The sequence below is a fragment of the Fistularia commersonii genome, chromosome 16 (genome assembly GCF_037954325.1).
Source record: "Fistularia commersonii isolate RoL2024-O1a breed Wild chromosome 16, RoL_Fcom_v1.0, whole genome shotgun sequence".
Taxonomy (NCBI): domain Eukaryota; kingdom Metazoa; phylum Chordata; class Actinopteri; order Syngnathiformes; family Fistulariidae; genus Fistularia; species Fistularia commersonii.
In genome coordinates, this window is record NC_141299.1 from 16756412 (window position 1) to 16775813 (window position 19402).

The 19402-nt window shown below is 41.6% G+C and overlaps 2 protein-coding genes across 3 annotated transcripts in view; one reads left to right on the forward strand and one right to left on the reverse strand.

The window, feature by feature from the left end:
* slc35e1 (solute carrier family 35 member E1) overlaps positions 1-19402 on the forward strand; it is a 44412-nt gene that overhangs the window by 6126 nt on the left and 18884 nt on the right. Inside the window, exon 6 of one of the 2 annotated variants that reach the window (XR_015107319.1) lies at positions 1366-1715. Coding sequence is in view for 1 of the 2 variants with exons in the window: in XM_086162470.1 (XP_086018596.1) it covers positions 1366-1599 (234 nt within the window). In the remaining variant the exon portion in view is untranslated. Of the gene's footprint in view, positions 1-1365; positions 4950-19402 lie in introns of those variants that run through there. The other variant, XM_086162470.1, reaches the window with a different exon arrangement.
* On the reverse strand, positions 8938-12127 carry LOC147226099 (prostaglandin E2 receptor EP4 subtype-like). Its single transcript, XM_086161232.1, has 2 exons — positions 11340-12127; positions 8938-9255 (listed from the first exon to the last, which is right to left on the reverse strand). The coding sequence occupies exons 1-2, from the start codon at positions 12105-12107 to the stop codon at positions 8938-8940; spliced, it is 1086 nt and encodes a 361-aa protein (XP_086017358.1). The 5' UTR covers positions 12108-12127.

A 19402-nucleotide genomic window follows, 5' to 3' on the forward strand; every position in this document is an offset into this window, starting at 1 on the left:
AAGCTTGAATCAGCGGGTAAACGGTTATTCTAGGCCATTATTGTATTGGCTATGCAGCTACAGACATATTTGGGGTGTTTTGTCTGGCGACGGCAGCCTCCGGCATCCGTGTGGAAACTGATAAATGCTTTGTTTTTCATCCAGCCCAACACCATAAGATCGTCAGAAAATACCCAGTTCCTTCCCCCACGTCTTTGTGCGAAGTCCTTAAAAGAAGCTTAAAACTAATCCACAACCCTGTGGTTGACACTAGAAATGATTGGAATCAATGATTTGTGAATCACTGACGAGACGAAGCAACAGAAACTAAACCCGCGTTTGTCTCGCGCAACACGAGTGAACTCCAAAAACCAAAACAACCTGTGTTTTTGTGGTTTAAGATTTAGAGAAATTGCATCTCACAGGCTTATTTTTGTTATTTGGCTTGAAGTCGTGCTTTTTACGTGCAAGTCGTGGCTTTCGCGCTCAAAAACATGCGGTTGTGATTGTTATCTTGAGAGCAACGGAGAGAGTTTGCTGCATACAAAGTTTATGTGTGTGTACATACATATGTATGTGTACAGGCAAAAAGTTTACAAAAAAAAAACACAAAGGAAATAAAGTGAATGCAGCACAATCCAGTACGGCGCACAACCCTGCGAATGCAGCCAAAGCCGTCTCCTCTCATGTTGCGCCGCGTGATGGCAGTCGGCACTGCTTGCCATCCAGTTCCCGAGGGAAATTTGATTGAAGGGAGATGGCGAATAACCACGATACGCAGAAGGTCGTGGATGTCGTAAACTGGGAACTTCCTGTGTGTGTGTGTGTGTGTGTGTGTGTGTGTGTATATGTATGTATGTATATGCATATATATATGTGTGTATATGTATGTATATATACATATATGTATGTGTATATATGAATGAGTGTGTCCATTTAATTTTAATTATTGTGAGCGTGTGTGTGTGTGTGTATATACATATATGTATGTGTATATATGAATGAGTGTGTCCATTTAATTTGTATTATTGTGAGCGTGCGTGTGTGTATACATATATGTATGTGTATATATGAATGAGTGTGTATATTTAATTTGTATTATTGTGAGCATGTGTGTGTGTGCGCGCGTGCACACGCATAAATATTTATTTATTCTGCTTTAGCATCGTTCGCTGTTCTCCCACAACTCTTAAAGGTTGGCAAAAAGGATGTTCCATGCGTCGCCCTCCCTCTCACTCTTATCTAACGGAACACACTCTTTCTGTCGCGTTTTTTTTTTTTCCCCCCCGTTTGAATTCTTTATTCCTTTCACACACGCAACAGTTAGCAATCCGCGCGCGGCGCCTTTTACATGCCACTCATTTCAGCGTCCGTCTCTTCAAACAGGCCAAGTATGACGCCAATCAACAGAAGAAGCTGCTGCCAAGCAATAAACAGGACTTGATGGCCTTTGACAACCCAGCGCTGGAAAAGATCCAGGCCAACGGGTCAGTGCCTTTCTCCCACAGCTCCGAGCAGCAGGACGCCTGGAACAAATTGCTGCCCGAAAGCTACCAGCACAGCCGCCAGGCCTACATGACAAACTACAGCAGCAGCAACCACCACCAGTACGTGGTCTAGCGGAGGAGCCCCCTCTCCGGGTCGCCGTCGTCGGGGTGACGCCGCCCCTCCGCCCCTTCCTCCATCACGCCTCAGACTCAAGGCCGATGCCGTTTATTTCACAATAGAAGAGCGAGGTGAGTTTCGAAAGAGCCGGTCACGCGACCTCGCCCGCCGCCCTCTCCCGTCTCACCCCGGATCTATGACGACTCCACAGCGTGTCGTGGTTTGTTACTAGTTTTATTGACCGGCGGGGACCAGAACCGAAACCGATCGTCTACGATATGTCCTCCGCCCGGAGACGAGGATGACGAACAGTTCGTCGTTCGCCCACCGAGGAGATAGAGATAACTGGTGTTAACTGGAGACCCTGACTTGCACAGAAAGTCCGTCATGTGAAAGGCCTTAACATTCTGTTGGCGGCAGCTCACGCGTGGGATCGTCCTTCCTCACCGACCGGCAGGCGCATCTTCAGGCAAAATGGGAAAAAAAAAAAAAAAAACACCGCTTAACGCTCCAATATCGGAAGGGGACGGTGAAAGCGCCGGTTTTTTTTTACAAAGGAATTTGTCATCATGGCGTCTCTGAGTGAAGCGGTCAGTCCTCTGCTTCTCCTGCCGCCGCTAAAACCAGTCACGGGAAAATAACCCGGCGAAAACTCAGCGGGTTTGGACGCTCTCCTCTCTCTCTCGGAATTCTAAACATGTAAAGTAATAGCGATGTCAATATTTTGATGTCATAGATTAGATTTGAAGAATCAATAGTTTTTATATTGATTACCGGTATTTATTTATCAGCAAATTGTCTCAGGCAGAGTGAGATTCTTTCCCTCTGTCCGGTGAGGTTATATTTTTTTTTTTGTTTTTTTTTTTTGTTTGTTTTGTTTTCGGCCCGAACCAAAGCTGCTCTCTTATGTTGTTATTTGCTTTTCTTTACTTTCTCCAAACACGGGCCGGTTTCTATTTTGCACATCATGATTGTCGCTCACGTCGCCGTCTGTCTCCTTACTCCCCGTCTCCCGGTGTCCTATCGCAAACATCTTGTCTCAGCGGGTGAGACGGCCACTGGGCGGACGCCATTCAGAGCGAGACGTGAAGTTAAATCTGAAATGGATGAGCTACTTTCTTATCATCGCTACAGTCGAGACCCGTGATGGTTTATTGATTTATTCAATTTATTCCAAATGCACGCCAAACATTTCCGTGCATCCCGGGATTCGATGTGATGTTTTTGCTCTTCGTTTTGCAGGAAACTCTTTTGAAACACTCTCATGATACGGCTCTTTTTTTTTTTTTTTTTTTTTTTTTTTTTTGTTGCCCGACTCTTCAAATACAAACGGATCCGGTGTTTTTATACAAACTTTCCTGCGTGGAGGTTTTTTGGATCAGCGAGCTTTTAAAGGCAAGACGCTCTTGAGATCAGTCGTTCAGACCGTCTCCTGTAACGATGACAACCAGCCACCGCTTTTGCAGGAAATGACACATGAAGGTATGCTTGAACATGTGCATCACATTCATTAGCGTCATTAAGCAACATTTATGTGAACAGAAAACATTCGAGACACCATCAAATCTACTGTGGATCCACAAGCACTCCTACTCTTCTGGCATCAATATCAACCCCGAGAGGATGCAGGGTGGTGTTCCACATCTCAGGTCGTACTCCTGGCGGTCCTTAAAAATCGAGATTTCGGGCAGCAACAGTTACTCTCATAAGAGGGGTATCGATATGTCTTCTGTATTCATCTAGAACAGTATTTCCCAACCACCGTGCCGCGGCACATTAGTGTTTCGTGGAAAAATGCCTACTTTCACCTGATTGGTTCTGAAAATTATTTATCCAACGCAAATAATGTGTCTTCCTATGTCTATGTGGGCAGCGTGTCCATTCCATGGAACCGGGTAGTGAATGAACCTGTGCGTCTGTGTATCAGAGGGATTAGTGACGCTTTGCGTGATACATTTTTAAAATAAAAAGTACTTGTATCTGCGTAAACAAACAGGCAGCGTTGTTGAAAACGACCAAGACGAGTGAGAAAGCAGTGAAAGCTGCTAGAAAGTTGCTGAACTCGTCTCTAAATCCAAACGGCCGCAAAACATCAATACTACCTGCCGGCAAAATAATTGGAGAAGAAATGCTCGGCTCTGGCGTTGATAAAGAAATAGCCAGTTCTCTCAAATAATACCATTTCCAGACATATTGATGACATGTCTTCAGACATTGAAAAAAGTGTTCTGGAAAAGTTGCACATCAGTGGGAAATTTGCATTGCATCTTGACAAATCTACAGATATTAGATATATTAGATTTCACACTAAGTAAATTGAGACTACGGTTTCATTCTAATTCGTTAAAACTGTTTTTGACATATTTATTTGTTGGTGTGCCGTGCGATTTTTCCAATGTAAAATATGTGCCGTGGCTCAAAAAAGGTTGGGAAACACTGATCTAGAAAACACAATTACATCAAGAGCTTCAATGAAAACTCTAACACCGATAATCGGATGAGGTGATAGTAAGCTGTTGCAAAAACTACTGAAACCGCAGAAGAATTAGCTCAACTGAGCTTTCTTGGTTACTGAACCGCTCAGTCGAATCCCCGACGTTACCCGCGAAACCCGCGCGGCAGTGAAGACGCCCCGCACAGAGCCAAAGAGAGTGAATTACATGTTTGTAATTGACATATCTTGATCTTTAAACGCGTCATCCGCATATCAGACCGGTGCCGTAAATCACCAATCAGACACAATCTCTCCACCATTTTAAAGGAATGTACTACTAGCATTAATGGGAGGAAGCTTCAGGTTAATCCTTACCTGTAATTATCATTATTAACACGTATATCAGAAAGCATCACATTTTGCTTTCTTCTGTTTCCTTCTGGTATGTTGCCTAAAGAAAATTATGTAGCCTTTCTATGTGTGTGTGTGTGTGTGTGTGTGTGTGTGTGTGATGCATCATGGGAGCCCTCGCCATTGCTGTTTATTTCCCATTCTCTTCCCAAAGTGTCACACCGGCCGATTGTGAAAAGTAGGGAGAGAAAAGCGGGAGAATTCTGATTTATGAGAAATCTGTTGATCTGGGTGAACTTTCGCCGCCGCAATGCTTGTAAATGTGTGTCGACGGGCCGAGGGAGTTTCTCTTTCCTAAATCTTGTACAATTATTATTTTTGTGCGTCTTTCACGGAATCTCAAACACGATTTTTACCTAACCGATGTTTATAGATTTTTATTTATGGTGTCACGGTACAAAAAATGTTGTACAGATGTGCAACTCTGCACAGTTGTTTCTGCTTTTGTTCAGTAAATGCTATTTTTAAATGTCGGGTTGGGGAGGGGGAATAAATGCATTACAGAACACTAAGCCAAAAATGGTCTTTTCTCTCTTAACTTGGTCGTCTTTAAAACTTTTCAACAGCATCCTTCACATATGCTATTACATGGACCTCTGAAAAATATTAATAATAAATATTCAATAATAAGTAAATGAATGTTAGGAGTTTTTTCAAAGGGTTTGGATTTTTTTAAGGTGTAAAAGCTGGATGTTGTTTATCTTGTTTATCTCAAACATACATGTATCAATTCAGTGTGAAGCCACAAAATTCAAGCAGTGACATGAGTTTTTTTTTTTTGTATTCATATTTTTGTTTGAATACATTGCACTTGACCGGAGAACATTGAAATTGTGACGCAAAGTCAAAATTATTGCATTAATTTGATTGTAACCAAATTTATTAAACACCTAAGGAGCTGCAGCAGGAGGCGGAGACCAAATGTCACATGACCAAAACACTGATACATTTCTGAAGAGTCGGATCCACGATCTGAAGACGGTTGAAATACTTCATAACCTGTCTGACAGCCTCATTTTCAAAACACTTATTGATTGAATTGTTTAGATGTGTCATGCTGCTAATATGCTTTGACCGAACCCAACTTTAGTCCTCTTTTGTCTTAGTTAGACATGAGCATCCAAGCAAAAGGTTTTCCTTCAGAGCAGTCCTGCTTCTCAGCCAAGTTTCTGGTTCTCTAATGCAGATTAGCGAGTTCTGTGACACCTGCACAAAAGCAGGAACGTAAAGTAAAGCTCAAACCAAAACGTTGTGGGCGTTATTACACATTTTCGCCCGCTCATTAAGATACTTGACGTCCTTCCACTGTTTGAATCTTGGATCATCATTTGCAGAGGGCTGAATATTTTCTAATATTTCTATCTCGGTACTTCCCAATCTTTGCGCTGACAAACCGGATGCACTTTCTTGTACAAATGTGTGTGCTTTGAGGAATTAAAACTCCAATTGGGAATACCTAAGAGTTGCTTTTGTGCTCAGATGATTGAGATCAGGAGCCAAACAAGTTGATCGGATGGAGATTTGAAGCTTAACAAATGCTAACTAGCTAAACGTTATTGACATAATTAAGACTTAACAACTCTTTATACAAACACAGGAATGTGTACTATCTAGTTGTACTTTTCGCAAGCGTTCCTAGTTTATCAACACAAGTAAAAGCTAACATCTGGATGTTCTTGGCAACAGAGTTTGCTAAAACTGACCATCTCCACAGCCTTGGAATAAAGAGGTGTATCATGAAACGTTCCCCCTTTTGTCATATCGCGATGTTTGAGAGCATCAAGTGATTATCCGATGTCGTAAATTATTTGGACTTGAGGGACGTCATCAAAACTGTTGCTAGACCTGCTTTGTTACCTTGAGAGATAATGTTCTTTACTCGTGTTTAGTTAAGAACATTATCTTGTACCGTGAACATGGATAGGTTCACATCGGACACAAATCTCTGGCATGCAAGTTTATTGAAGTCAAGAATACACCACAAGCAGTTCTCTGTATAGTACAATTTAAGAACTGCATCCAAGAATTTGATAGAAGCCATTTGGGCATCGAACAATATCTACACTTGTCTAACTGGTTTTACCTTGTTTATCACTTATGTTTTGGCACGTCGTGCTGACTGTTGGGTCTACGGCTGGTACCCGAGTCGTCATAGGATTCTGGTACCTTCTTACAGTGGCTGACCCACACCTAGACTCTACGTCCATAGACCTCGAGGGTAGCCTGAGACCTCCTGAGCTCCCGAAGGGTCCTGTCACCATTTGTTGGCCTGACAAGCACAATTTGATAATGTCTCCATCCGGTCTTGCGTCACGTTTCGCTTGTGTATGTATGTTTGACGGATAAAACTAGGGGCGACACTCGGACCCATATTTGACCTGCTTCTTTACAACACTCGCTTGTGATTGACTTCTAAGTGTTCAGGCATTTCTTAAAGCTAGTAGGTCATCATCATCTGCTTCATCTTGTTGGAATGCCCTACTGAACACATCCACCAGCCACAAGCAATACCTTTTGCCTTCACAAAGTGAGAGTTCGGCAAAATCCACTATCCAATGGGCCTTACAGGGAACGATGTAACCATGGGTGTCTCCTGATGTCAGTCCTTTTGCCCACCTGATGATCTCGGGGTGCAGGTTGAGCAAAGAGGGCTTGTGAACAAGATCTTTTAGAGTCTGGAAAGTCCAGATGTGTCCTTTCTCACAAGTATTTTCCTCGTGGACCAACCCATTTCTGGATGACGGGCAGATCAGCGTTTGGCACAGTCAACAATTCCGTGTGAAAGGGGAGCTTGTCTTCCCCTTCTGCACCAGATTGCTTTGCACCTCCATCTGCTGCAGCATTTCCTGTTCATAACAGAAACAGTTACGAGAGCTTCGCTCTTCAAGATAAAAATGTTGGGTTGTAACTTTACGAGCCTCTAACAAGGCGGACAAAAACAAGTTACACTTTTGCCCAGTTCATGAAGTGTCCGTCACCAGAGGGAGCCAAAATCATGCAACATCCCAACTACCCTCTGTAGAATCTTGAGTAAATATGTTTTCCGGGAGGCGGCATTTCAAGTTCACGCTAGTGTCATTAGCTCAGCTCTTTTTGCGGAAGAATAGGAGCACAATTTGCCGAATGCTATTCTTTTTTCGGTATGCCCCGCTTGGCTTTTCCTGACTTGTAACTGAAGGCAAACATTGGGGAACGTGTAGTCGGAAAGATCACCCCTCGGCATGCGTTCACCTACCGTGCACAGTCATGTGCGGCCTCTTTCTGCCTTGAACGGTGACATTTCTAATGTGGTATCTTTAGCATCTTTGTATGGATACACAAGGAGGCTTTCTGTGGTTTGTACCTGAATCGTTGGGTCAACCTATCCAACAAAGTCCCCAGAGACTCTTCTAGCCTCCTGCGACAAAGTTGAGCCACAACTGGATGAAAGTTTGCGAGTTGGTCGATACCGTTTTTATATCGTCGCAAGCTCTCCGCGGTCTTTCGCTGCATTGGACTTTGTCACACGCCGTCGGACGCTTTCCGATATATCGCAGCTGACCGCAGATAACGAAGGATCCGCTGCCTTGCAAAGGTGAAGTTGTTCCAAGAGAAAGTCCAACTTGTTTCTTGTCGGTTTGGCGCAGGGTGTCTGCAACGGTCCGTGAGATAGAGGGAGACTCGCCGAATGAACGGCAGGAGTTTGCCGAACGCAGAATGACGAGCTTTGTATTTCATGGTCGGGATTTCTGGCAAAGATCTTGCAGTATCTCGTCTTCACACCATTCGGGAAAATGTAGCCTGGCTGAGGGGAATTTCAACCAACCGTACTCATCCATGTCGAACGCAATTCAGACGTCTTGGGTCGTCAACGATCTAAGTTCTTCCGATGTTTTTGGTTGCCGATGGAGATATTTGTCAACAAATGATGTCGTTATATAAGGAGGAGGATTTTGGAATGGACGGACGGAGGTTTGAAGTGGAGAAGACGTGAAGAATCGTGTGCAAGCAGGTTGGAGAAAAGTGTCAAGAGGTGTAGAAGGCAAAGAATGTATTTAATGTACTTAACAGACGATTGTCAAACTCCATGGGAGTCTTGGACACATGAAAAAAAAAGTAAAAAAAATGACAGATAAAAAAAAAACAATCTCTTTTGCAGAATTGAAATTGTTAAAAAATTGATTTTTTTTTTTTTTTTTTTTTTTAAATTGAAAATCCCTTTACTTCATTAAAGGCTTTCTCTGGCACAATTTGGCTTTTTTCTCACAATTTATTATCAAACCTCACGAGTGTGATATCAAATATAAATCCATTTTAAATACAAAATAAATGAAAACATCACAGGATGGAATTGGACTGAAAGGCACTTAAAAAAAAAAAAAAAAAATTCAGTATTGCTTTAATAAAAGTCCAGTATCTCTCTCCCTCCCCGTCACCGGCGTCCAAGACTTGAATAAATAATCCCGTCGAGGGTTTTTGAGGTTCCCCCCCCTGCAGGCGTCGGCTCCGAAAAGAGTCCGTTTCCTCGCCTAGCGGAGGCTCTCCGGGCGGAACTGGGCGAAGCCGCCGGTGGCCGGGAGTTGACCCATCACGCCGCCGGGGCACATCAGCTGGTCGAACACGTCGCCGCCCTTCACCATTCCGGTGTAAAACAGAGTCCGTTGCGGCGCCGGAGGCGGCCGGTCGCGAGTCCTGCGACCCCGGAGACGGAGCAGATGTTTGAAAAGTGACCTCCTGAGGAGGATGTAGATCCACGGGTCCAGGATGGGGTTGACGGATGCGAACCTGATGGCCGCCAGGTCGGCGTCGGAGTTGTTTTTCTTAAACAGGTTAGCAAAGATGCGGACCTTGAAGAAAAAACAGAAAAGAGGGAGTTAAGAGTGAAAATGTATTCATATGATCATTATGATATTTTATTTATTTATTAGATTTTTTTTTTTTTCTATGAACTCAAAATGTTGAAACAATGTGGAAGTATTTTTTTTTTTTTTTTGCTCTTAAATTACCCATTTTCATCCTGTATCTAAGATGACAGCAGTGGGTGGGAAAAAGGGGAGTGAAAAAATAATACAGAAATAAGTTCCAGCTGGAACTCAATGTTTGTAAAACAACAAAAATGAAAGGGAAAAAATTATAATTTTAAGAATAAACTGAAGGAAATGCAGAACAAATACATGTATATATGTCTTTCCTACCTGAGGCTATCAGACTTTTTAATTCCTCTTCCTGCAGCTGCAGGGAATCTTCAAATCTTTGCACTGAAGACCTTAAAACACTTGATAGCCTTGACTTTGATACTTTATAGTTTTATTTGTATTTCTTATTCCACCCCCCCCCCTTTTTTTTTTTTTTTTACTGTTTATACAATTTCCTACTATAAATTATTATTGTTGTTTTACTTGAAACTCTGGCACAACAGTTTCCTTCGGGATAAATAAAGGTATTCTTATTCTTATACATAAATGAAGAAAAAAATAAAGTATAACTTCTATGAGTGAAATGTATCGATATGATTATTATGTGACTATTATATTATGTTTTTTTTTTATTATTATAGTGGATCTGGAACCCTCTGGAACCGTGTATGTGAACTCAAAGTGGATTTTTATTTTCTTTTTTAAACCGTTGGCCCATTTCAATCCTAAAATGAGTGGAAATTGGGGGGAAAAAAAGCAGCTTAAATTTCAGCTGGAAATCAACATATTCTAAGTGATTCCCCCAAAATAAAAGAGGGAAAAATAGTAATGGAAAGATCAAATGAGATAATATAATCTAAAATAATTAATAATCATTAATAATCATCATAATAATATATAAATAACAACAAAAAAAATGAAAAAAAAACAGAAAAATCATAAAACAATGTTAAATTGAATAAAAATCAATGTGTCCAATTCTGGACAACATTTTAACACTTTAAACAATTCCATACACTCACATATAAAGGGGGTGGAATTACAAATAAATAGGTGACACAAAAAAAATTACAAAATTAATTCAAACAAGCACATGGAAGCTAATGCCTGCTATTTATTGATTAATATTGATGTCAACCAATCATTTGTATTGGGGAGGATTATGACATGAAGCCAACCTTTAAGTCCTAAATGTTGTTGCTTTTAAATGCCTTCTCTGCATTTTTAAAGCGCATCAAGCGGAGAAAGATTATATAGAACAACTTCAAGCCAAGAGGTAGCAGCTGCATACTCAAGTGTGTGTGCATGTGTGTGTGTGTGTGTGTCTTATCTATTTTATCCCCAGTATAATTCAGTGCTTTTTAATTGTCTTTAAAATCCAAAAAGTTTCACTTTCACTACCTTGTAAACACATCGAGCCAGATCCTAGCAGCTGCTGACTCAGGCGTGTGTGTTTGTGTGTGTGTGTGTGTGTGTGTGTGTGTGTGTGTGTGTGTGTGTGTTTGTTTATTTTGAAAATTCTGTGCTTTTTAATTGCCTTTAAAATCCAAATAATCTGACTTTCACTACGGTAAGAACATCTCAATCACTTTGACTTACGAACTAGCAGCTGCTGACTCAGGTGTGTGAGTGTGTATGTGTATGTTTGTTTGTGTTTGTGTGTGTGTGTACGTGCATGTGTGTGTGTGTGTCTTGTTTATTTGATTCCAAATCCAGTGCAACGTATTTCCCTTTAAAACCAAAAATTCTGACTTTCACTACCGTGCAACACTATCACTTCGAGCCACAAACTAGAGGCTGCACACTCAGATGTGTTTGTGCGTGCATGTGTGTGTGTGTGCGTGTGTGTGTGTGCGCGTGTGTGTGTATCTCATTCAATATTCAGTGCCTTTAATTGCCTATAAACCCAAAAATTCAGACTTTCCCTACCTTGCAACACTACCATGTCGAGCCACAAACTAGACGGTGTGTGTGTGCGTGTGTATGTGCGTGTTGGCGTGCATGTGCGAACCCACCACCAGAGGAACGGAGCACGTCAGCACGACCGCAGAGGTGGTGACCAGCACGGCGATCATCTGCGTCTCCGCCGCGGAGGACAGCGCCCTCCAGCGCTCCCGCACGCTGGCTCGGGTCGCCGGTCTCCCTCCGTGTCCGCGCCCCCGCATGAGCAGCAGCGCCCCGCACACCGCCAGGTTGAGCGCGATGGTTCCCAGGATGAGCAGCACGCTGGCGGCTCCGTAAAGCGCCACATAAACGGCGGCCGCCGCCAGTTCCAACGTCCTCCAGTCGATGAAGCACCAGGTGCTGGACGGCTGCAGCTCGCTGCGCATCACGCCCATGGCGGGCAGGGCGCAGAAGACGGCGTGGGTGCCGTAGATGAGCAGCAGGAGCCCCTGCGCGGAGCGGCGGTCCACCCGCCAGCGGCGGTACGCGTACGGGCAGCAGATGGCCAGGTAGCGCTCGGCGGCCATGGCGCAGATGATGCCCAGCCCGGCCAGGCCGAAGAAGAGCAGCGCGAAGGAGTGGAACTCGCACAGGCGGCGCGTCCGCAGCACCTCCGCGTCCAGGTAGTTGGCGATGGTGGGCGGGCTCGCCAGGCAGGTACCGAGCAGGTCGGTGACGGCCAGGCCGGTGACCAGCGTGTAGAAAGCCGACGTTTTCCGCCGCTGCCTGGACAGCGACAGCACCGCGATGGCGACCAGGTTCCCCGCGGCGCCCCCGACGAACATGGCCGAGGGAAGCGCGACGTCCTCCTGCCGGTGCGTCGAGTTGGAGGTCTTCATCGCCCCGCCGCGGTCCGAGCGCTGCGTCCGCGGCGTGGAAATGCGAGGGGGTCCCGGGGAAAAGTACCGGGTGGTTTTGGGCTCCGGGCTCCTCCCACGGATTCCTTGGAATCCAGATGTTGGGAAAAGGGGGGGACCGTGAACGCACCACCCGCGGGGGCGCAGCGTGGGGACTGCGCGTTTCCGGTCCGTCTAAATCCACGACACACACACACACACTTGAGTCATATTTCCAGCGAGATAGATGTCTTTACTAGACAGTCATACTTCTTTATTCCGCTCAAAAACTGAAACAATACACTTTATTTTCCCATTTTGAGTGATTTGTGTTTCCCATGCAAACAAACACCTGCAGCTTCTGCAACATAACTTGTGGACGATAAACTTTCACAGATCTTGTCTCACACACACACACACACTTGAGTCATATTTCCAGCGAGATAGATGTCTTTACTAGACAGTCAAACTTCTTTATTCCGCTCAAAAACTGAAACAATACACTTTATTTTCCCAGTTTGAGTGATTTGTGTTTCCCATGCAAACAAACATCTGCAGCTTCTGGGACGCGAGACAGCATAAGTTGTGGACGATAAACCTTCACAGATGTGATCTCACACACACACACACACACACACACACACACACACACACACACACACACACACACACACACACACACACACACACACACACACATATATACACTGCTCAAAAAATAAAGGGAACACTTAAAAAACACATCTTAGATCTAAATGAATGAAATATTCTTATGAAATACTTTGCTCTTTACACAGTTGAATGTGCTGACAACAAAATCACACAAAAATGATCCATGGAAATCAATTGTATCAACCCATGGAGGTCTGGATTGGGAATCACACTCCAAATTAAAGTGTAAAAACAAACTCCAGGCTGATCCAACTTTGATGTAATGTCCTTAAAACAAGTCAAAATGAATGTGTGTTGCTTCCTGAGTGGACACTATGATTTCACACAAGTGTGATTGACTTGGAGTTACATTGTGTTGTTCAAGTGTTCCCTTTATTTTTTTGAGCAGTATATATAGGCCCTCAGGGGTCGAGCCATTTGGAGCCGTTTCCCCGCAGTAAAGAAAACACCGGGAGCCACACAACACTTTTGAAATTTAAAATGAGTGAACACGGCATATGATGTTATACAGGACTGTCTTAGAAAATTGGAATATTGTTCTCTCTGCCATCTATTTATTTATCTGGTTTTTTTTTTAGCTTTTTTTAAAATTGTCTCTCTATTTTGTATTTATATTTCTATTCATTGACACGTATAACCGTTACGCTGCTGTGACTTAAGTATTTCCCCAATGGGGATCATTCAAGTTTATCTTATTCTCACTCTTGCTGTCTTTTTTTTCCTCCATTCTGTTTATCCTTATCCTCGTCGTTGTTTCACCGTGCCATCTATTTATTTTTGGATGTTTTTTGCTATCTTTTCATTGTCTAAATTATTTATATTTATACTCCTATTTATTGATACTGTCATTGTTGCACTGCAGTGACAAAAGAATTTCCCCCATGAGGGGGAAAGTATATTTTATCTTAGATGGAAATATAAAAAAATATATACAGGATTGTCTCCTGTATATTATTGTATAATATTGTGATAAAGTTCTTTATCTTCTGTAATGCAATTACAAAAACATAAATGTCATACATTCTGGATTCATTACAAATCAACTGAAATATTGCAAGCATTTATTATTCTAATATTGCTGATTATGGCTTACATCTTAAGAAATCTCAAAAATCCTATCTCAAAATATTAGAATATCATGAAAAAGTTTTTTTTTTTCTACCCCCCCCCCCCCTTTAGTTTTTGGGGAATCACTTTCTAAACATTGCTTTCCAGTTGGAACTTGAGCTGCTTTTTTCCGCTCCCCTTTTTCATGTGAAATGATTAAAATGGGCAAACAGTTTAAAAATGAAAAAAAAAAAAAAAAAAAAAAAACAATTTCCACTTTTTTTAACATTCCAGAGCCATTATAATAAGACAAAAGAAAAAAATCATATCATTATAATGACATTGGTACATTTTTACTCATAAAACTTAATAGTTATATGTTCCATAATTTTTTCCATATATGTATAATATATACGTTGATTTCGTCTTCCTTTTTCCTTGTCTTTAACGTCCTGAAATTGAAATAATTATTTTTTCCCCTTTATTTTAGGGGAGTCACTTTACAAACATTGATTTCCAGCTAGAACTTGAGCAGCTTTATTTATTTGTTGTCTTAGATAAAGGATTAAACGGTTTAAAAAAAAACAAAAAAACAACTACACTTTGATTTGACATTCACAATCCGAAGGGTATCAGAGCCATTATAATGAGACAAAAGAAAAAAATGACATCATAATAATCATATTAATACATTTCTTTCTTCATAAAAGTATAATGTAGACATGTATTTCTTTTTCTTTTCCCCACATGTAATTCTTTATATTATTTTTTTCCCCTTTATTTTTGTTGAATCACTTTACAAACATTGATTTCCAGCTGGAAATTATTGCCGTATTATTTTTTTTCACTCCCTCCCCATCTGTCATCTTACATAAAGAATGGAAACGGTAAAAAGGTTTGAAAAAGAAAAACAAAAAACAGAAACTCCCGCTTTGTTTTAACATTCACGGTCCAACAGGTTGCAGAGCCAGAGAAAGAAAGAAAAATCTGATTTATTCAACTCCTAAAACTTACTATATACACACTATATGGCCAAAAGTATTCACTCAGCCATCCAAATAATGGGAACCAGGTGTTCCAATCACTTCCATGGCCACAGGTGTATCAAACCAAGCCGCTCGGCATGCAGACATTTGTGAAAGAATGGGTGTCTGTCAGGAGCTCAGTGAATTCCTTGTGGAACGGTGATAGGAATATTCAAAATATTCCACAGTCGACTTTCAGATGGATAAGAAGAACATGGAAGCGTTCGGGAACGACCACAACTCGGCCACGAAGTGGTAGGAGACGTAAACGGACGGAGCCAACTTTCTGCAGAGTCGATGGCTACAGACCTCCAAACCTGATGTGGCCTTCAGAGGAGGTGCAGGAGAGTGCGCAGAGAGCTTCATAGAGTGCAATGTAAAGCCTGGGATGCGGTGGTGTGAAGCACGCCGACACTGGACTCCAGAGCGGTGGAGACGCCTTCTCTGGAGTGACCGATGGCCCGGTTTGGCGGTCTACCAGGAGAGCAGTACTTGTCTGACTGCATTGTGCCAAGTGAGAAGCTTGGTGGAGGGGATTATGGTGTGGGCTTGTTTTTGGCCCCTTAGTTCCAGTAAAAGGAACTCTGAAAGCGTCAGCAGACCAAGACATTTTGGACAATTCCATACTTCCAACTTTGTGGGACCAGTTTGGAGCTGGACTCTTCCTTCTCCAACATGACTGTCCACCAGTGCACAAAACAAGCTCCATAAAGACATGGAGGACAGAATCTGCTGTGGATGAACTTGACTGTCCTGCACTGAGTCCTGACCTCAAACCCCATAGAACATCTTTGGGACGAATGAGAGCAGAGACTAAGAGCCAGGCCTTCTGGTCCAACATCAGTGTGTGACCTCTGGAAGATCAGAAGTTGCCATCAACACACTCCTGAACCTTGTGGACGGCCTTGACAGAAGAGGAGAAGGTGTTGTAGCTGCAAAAGGTGGACTCACATCATATTGAAGCCAATGGATCAGGAATGGGATGTTTCTTAACTTCATATGCAAGTCAAGGAAGGTGAGCCAATACTTTTGGCCATGTAGACTGTGTATGAAATATGTGTGTGTGTGTGTATGTGCATTCCCCTTTATATTTGGGGAATCACTTTACAAACGCTGGTTTCCAGTTTTGAACTTGAGCTGCTTTTTTTTTTCCCGCTGTGGTCTTGGATAAAAGATGGAAATGGAGAATGGTTTGGAAAAAAAAAAAAACTTCCACTTTGATTTTTTTCACATTCACAATCCAAAGGGTTCTGGAGTCATTATAATAAGACGAAAGGGGAAAAATGACATAATAATCCTATTGATACATTTTCCTCATAAAAACCTAATAACTTTATACTCTCTGATTTTTTTCTTCATATATGTATCATATATACAACTATCTTCTTTTCTCTCCTTTAATTCTTATTTTTCCCCCTTATATTTTTGAGTCGCTTTACAAATGTCGATTTCAATTGGAACTTGAGCTGTGTTTTTGTTTTTGTTTTTTGTTTTTTACTCCCCTTTTTCCACTCTCCGCTGTCATCTTCGATAAAGGATGAAAATGGGCCAACAGTTTTAAAAAAGGGGTTAAAAAAAAAAAAAGCAAAAAAAACGTCCACTTTGTTTAAATGTTCACGGTCCAGAGGCATCTAGTTTTTATTTTATTTGTTTTTTTATTTTATTTCAATATTTAATATTTTAACCCTCTCCAGGCAGATGTTGCAGATTTGCGACAGCTAAATGCTACTTAGCTAATTACGCCACAACTTAATTTGAGCCTGAGAGGGTTAATAAAACGACAGACCCGCAATCCTAATAAGTTAAAGTTAAATAAGCTTCTTAGTACAACTGTAGTATTATAGAGGAATCCCTTTTTTTTTCTTATGAATATAAAACATCCCAGCTCAATGTTGGCGGCCTTCTGCCTCGACCGGACGGGTTGAAAAAAGCTGAAAAGACGCTCGCTTTAATGGTCATAAAATAAATAAAAATGGGGAGACAACTTTGGAGAAAATACAAGGTTGCTATTTAGCGTTCAAACAGGATTAGGAAGGAAATAGATTCATCATGTGACCCACTCGCGCGACACTGTTTGCATTTTTTTAATTCTTCATTTTATCCGAACTGTTTATGGTTTTTGCGTTGTTTGCACGTTCTTCTTTTGAGAGTCTTTTCGCTCCGTGCCGTCTTGTCGGATTTCATCTTGTATATATTAGTGTAGCTCGCTGTTTGCACCGAACGCAGAAACTCTGCGATCTGGCACATTCGGTATCATCACAATAAAGGGCAATTTATTCTTTTCTATCCCTCGTGTGGTGTCAGGGTTTAAGGGCAGAAGAAAGAAAAACTTAACGTTTTCAAATTGATGACTTTACCCAAAGTGACCCCACCAATAGAAAACACAGGACTGTTGGAATATTGTGATAAATTTCTTTGTCTTCTTTAATGCAATTAAAAAAAAAACCAAAAATGTCATACATTCTGGATTCATTACAAATCAACTGAAATATTGCAAGCCCTTTATTATTTTAATATTGCTGATTATGGCTTATATCTTAAGAAAACTCAAAAATCCTATCTCAAAATATCATGATCAGTATCAAGTATTTTTTGTTTTTTTTTAATTGCATTACAGAAGATAAAGAGCTTGATCACAATATTCTTATTTTCTGAGACAGTCCTGTATATTTCCATCTAAGATAAAATATACTTTTCCCCTCATGGGGGAAATTCTTTTGTCACCGCAGTGCAAAAATGACAGTATCAATAAATAAGAGTATAAATAATTTAGACCATTAAAAGATAGCAAAAGACATCCACAAATAAATAGATGGCAGAGTGAAACAACAACAACGAGGATAAGAATAAACAGAATAGAGGAAAAAAAGACAGCAAGAGTGAGAATAAGATAAACTTTATTGATCCCCATTGGGGAAATACTTTTGTCACAGCAGCGTAACGTTTATATGTGTTAATAAATAGAAATATAAATACAAATAGAGAGACATTTAGAAAAAAAGCAAAAAAAACAAACCCATAGATGGCAGGAAATGGGAGGGAAAAAAAAGACATAAGTGTGAAAATAGACAACCAACATAAACCGAGTGACAATGGAAATAACAAGAATAAAATAAATAAACATAAAAAGGCAGGAAGCGAGCGGGACGAGGATAAAGAGTCACCGCACGACACGTGAAGGGTTGAGGTCGACAACGATAAGATCGCACAAAATCAGTTAAAATCGCTTTCTTCCAACATATGTTTTGCTGCCCTGGATTTCCTGCTAATGGGCTCCATAATCATAAGGAGTTTTATCCAATTTTACATTTAAAACACAATTGAAATCCAAAATTTTTAGTACCTCTGGCTTCTCTTGCCATTACAGTTGCCACTTCTATAAAGAAATTGGGGTCATCGCTTTCTTTTCCTTCAGTTCCTCAGACTTTCTCAAATCAGGAGGAACACGAAAAGACTTTAAAATGAAAAATCAAGACATTAGAGATTTTGGGTTGAAAATCCGCTTTATTTCCCTTGCGCGGGAAGCCAAGACCGCACAAGGATGAAACAGATCGATCTATCCCTCTATTAATAACAATAGTCGTGATGCTAAATATCCACGGTGACAAATCTTTGTTCCGAGCGCAACCTTCAGCTGGGAGCAAACAGAAATGACTGTAAAAGGCTGCGAGAACGTCGGTGTTGACGGACGGCGGGAGCACAAGCGCTCTCCGTCTGCTCCCGCTCACTACATCACCATGTGACTTGTGTTTACAGCTAGCGGCGGCGGCGGCGGCGCTAGCTCTCCGTTTGCAGCCGACCCTTAAAAGACCAACGGCGACACCTCCTTGGGAGGCGAGCTGCGGCTCGTCTCGGCGGGCGGTTGGCAGATTCCGAAAACAAAAAACCCACTTAGGCGATGCCAGGGCCGGGAAAGTCCGATGCTGACTGGAAGGCTCCGTTGAATCACGGGATGTTAAAGTTAAACATACTTAGAAGCCACCGATGGCGTCGGGAGACGGCGTGCGCGGGTTTTATTGCATAAGTGCGCGGTAAAACCAAACATCTGCGTGTATACCGTGAGAATGTCGTCACAGAGGAGTTTGTCTTTCTATAAAGCTGCCGTCACCAGGTGCTCCGTTTCCACGCGCTGTAAAACATTTTACAACGTTAGTTTCCTGTGATATTTGTGAAGTATTCAATCATCCTGCCTCCTTTTTATTTTAGAAATATTTCACAACTCATTTTTAGCTTTTTGACTGTAAATGCATGGCATCTTCTTTTTATTTATCCGATGCCAAGAGGCCGGACCAATAAAATCATAACCTAGAAGTACTCTGGTCGCTATGGTAACGCTTAAACACGCCTTCAAAATAAGATACACCGCAAAAAAAATATAAAGTACATTATATCCTTGTTTTTCGCGGGGGTTACGTTCCAAAAAGAACCCGTGATAGGCAAAATCCGTAAAGTAGACACCTTAATTTTTTTTTTTTTTTACAATCATTATACAATTAAATACTCTATTATACATTGAAAAGAAAGAACAAACCATTTTACAGGCTCAATCATTTG

What these genes read in the sequence shown, in the direction of transcription:
- LOC147226099 (XM_086161232.1), bottom strand. Translation starts at nt 12,107, where the DNA reads ATGAAGACCTCCAACTCGACGCACCGGCAGGAGGACGTCGCGCTTCCC. An exon ending in CGTGCTCCGTTCCTCTGGTG is followed by an intron (nt 9,256 to 11,339) that starts GTGGGTTCGCAC and finishes TTTTTCTTCAAG; the next exon opens with GTCCGCATCTTTGCTAACCT.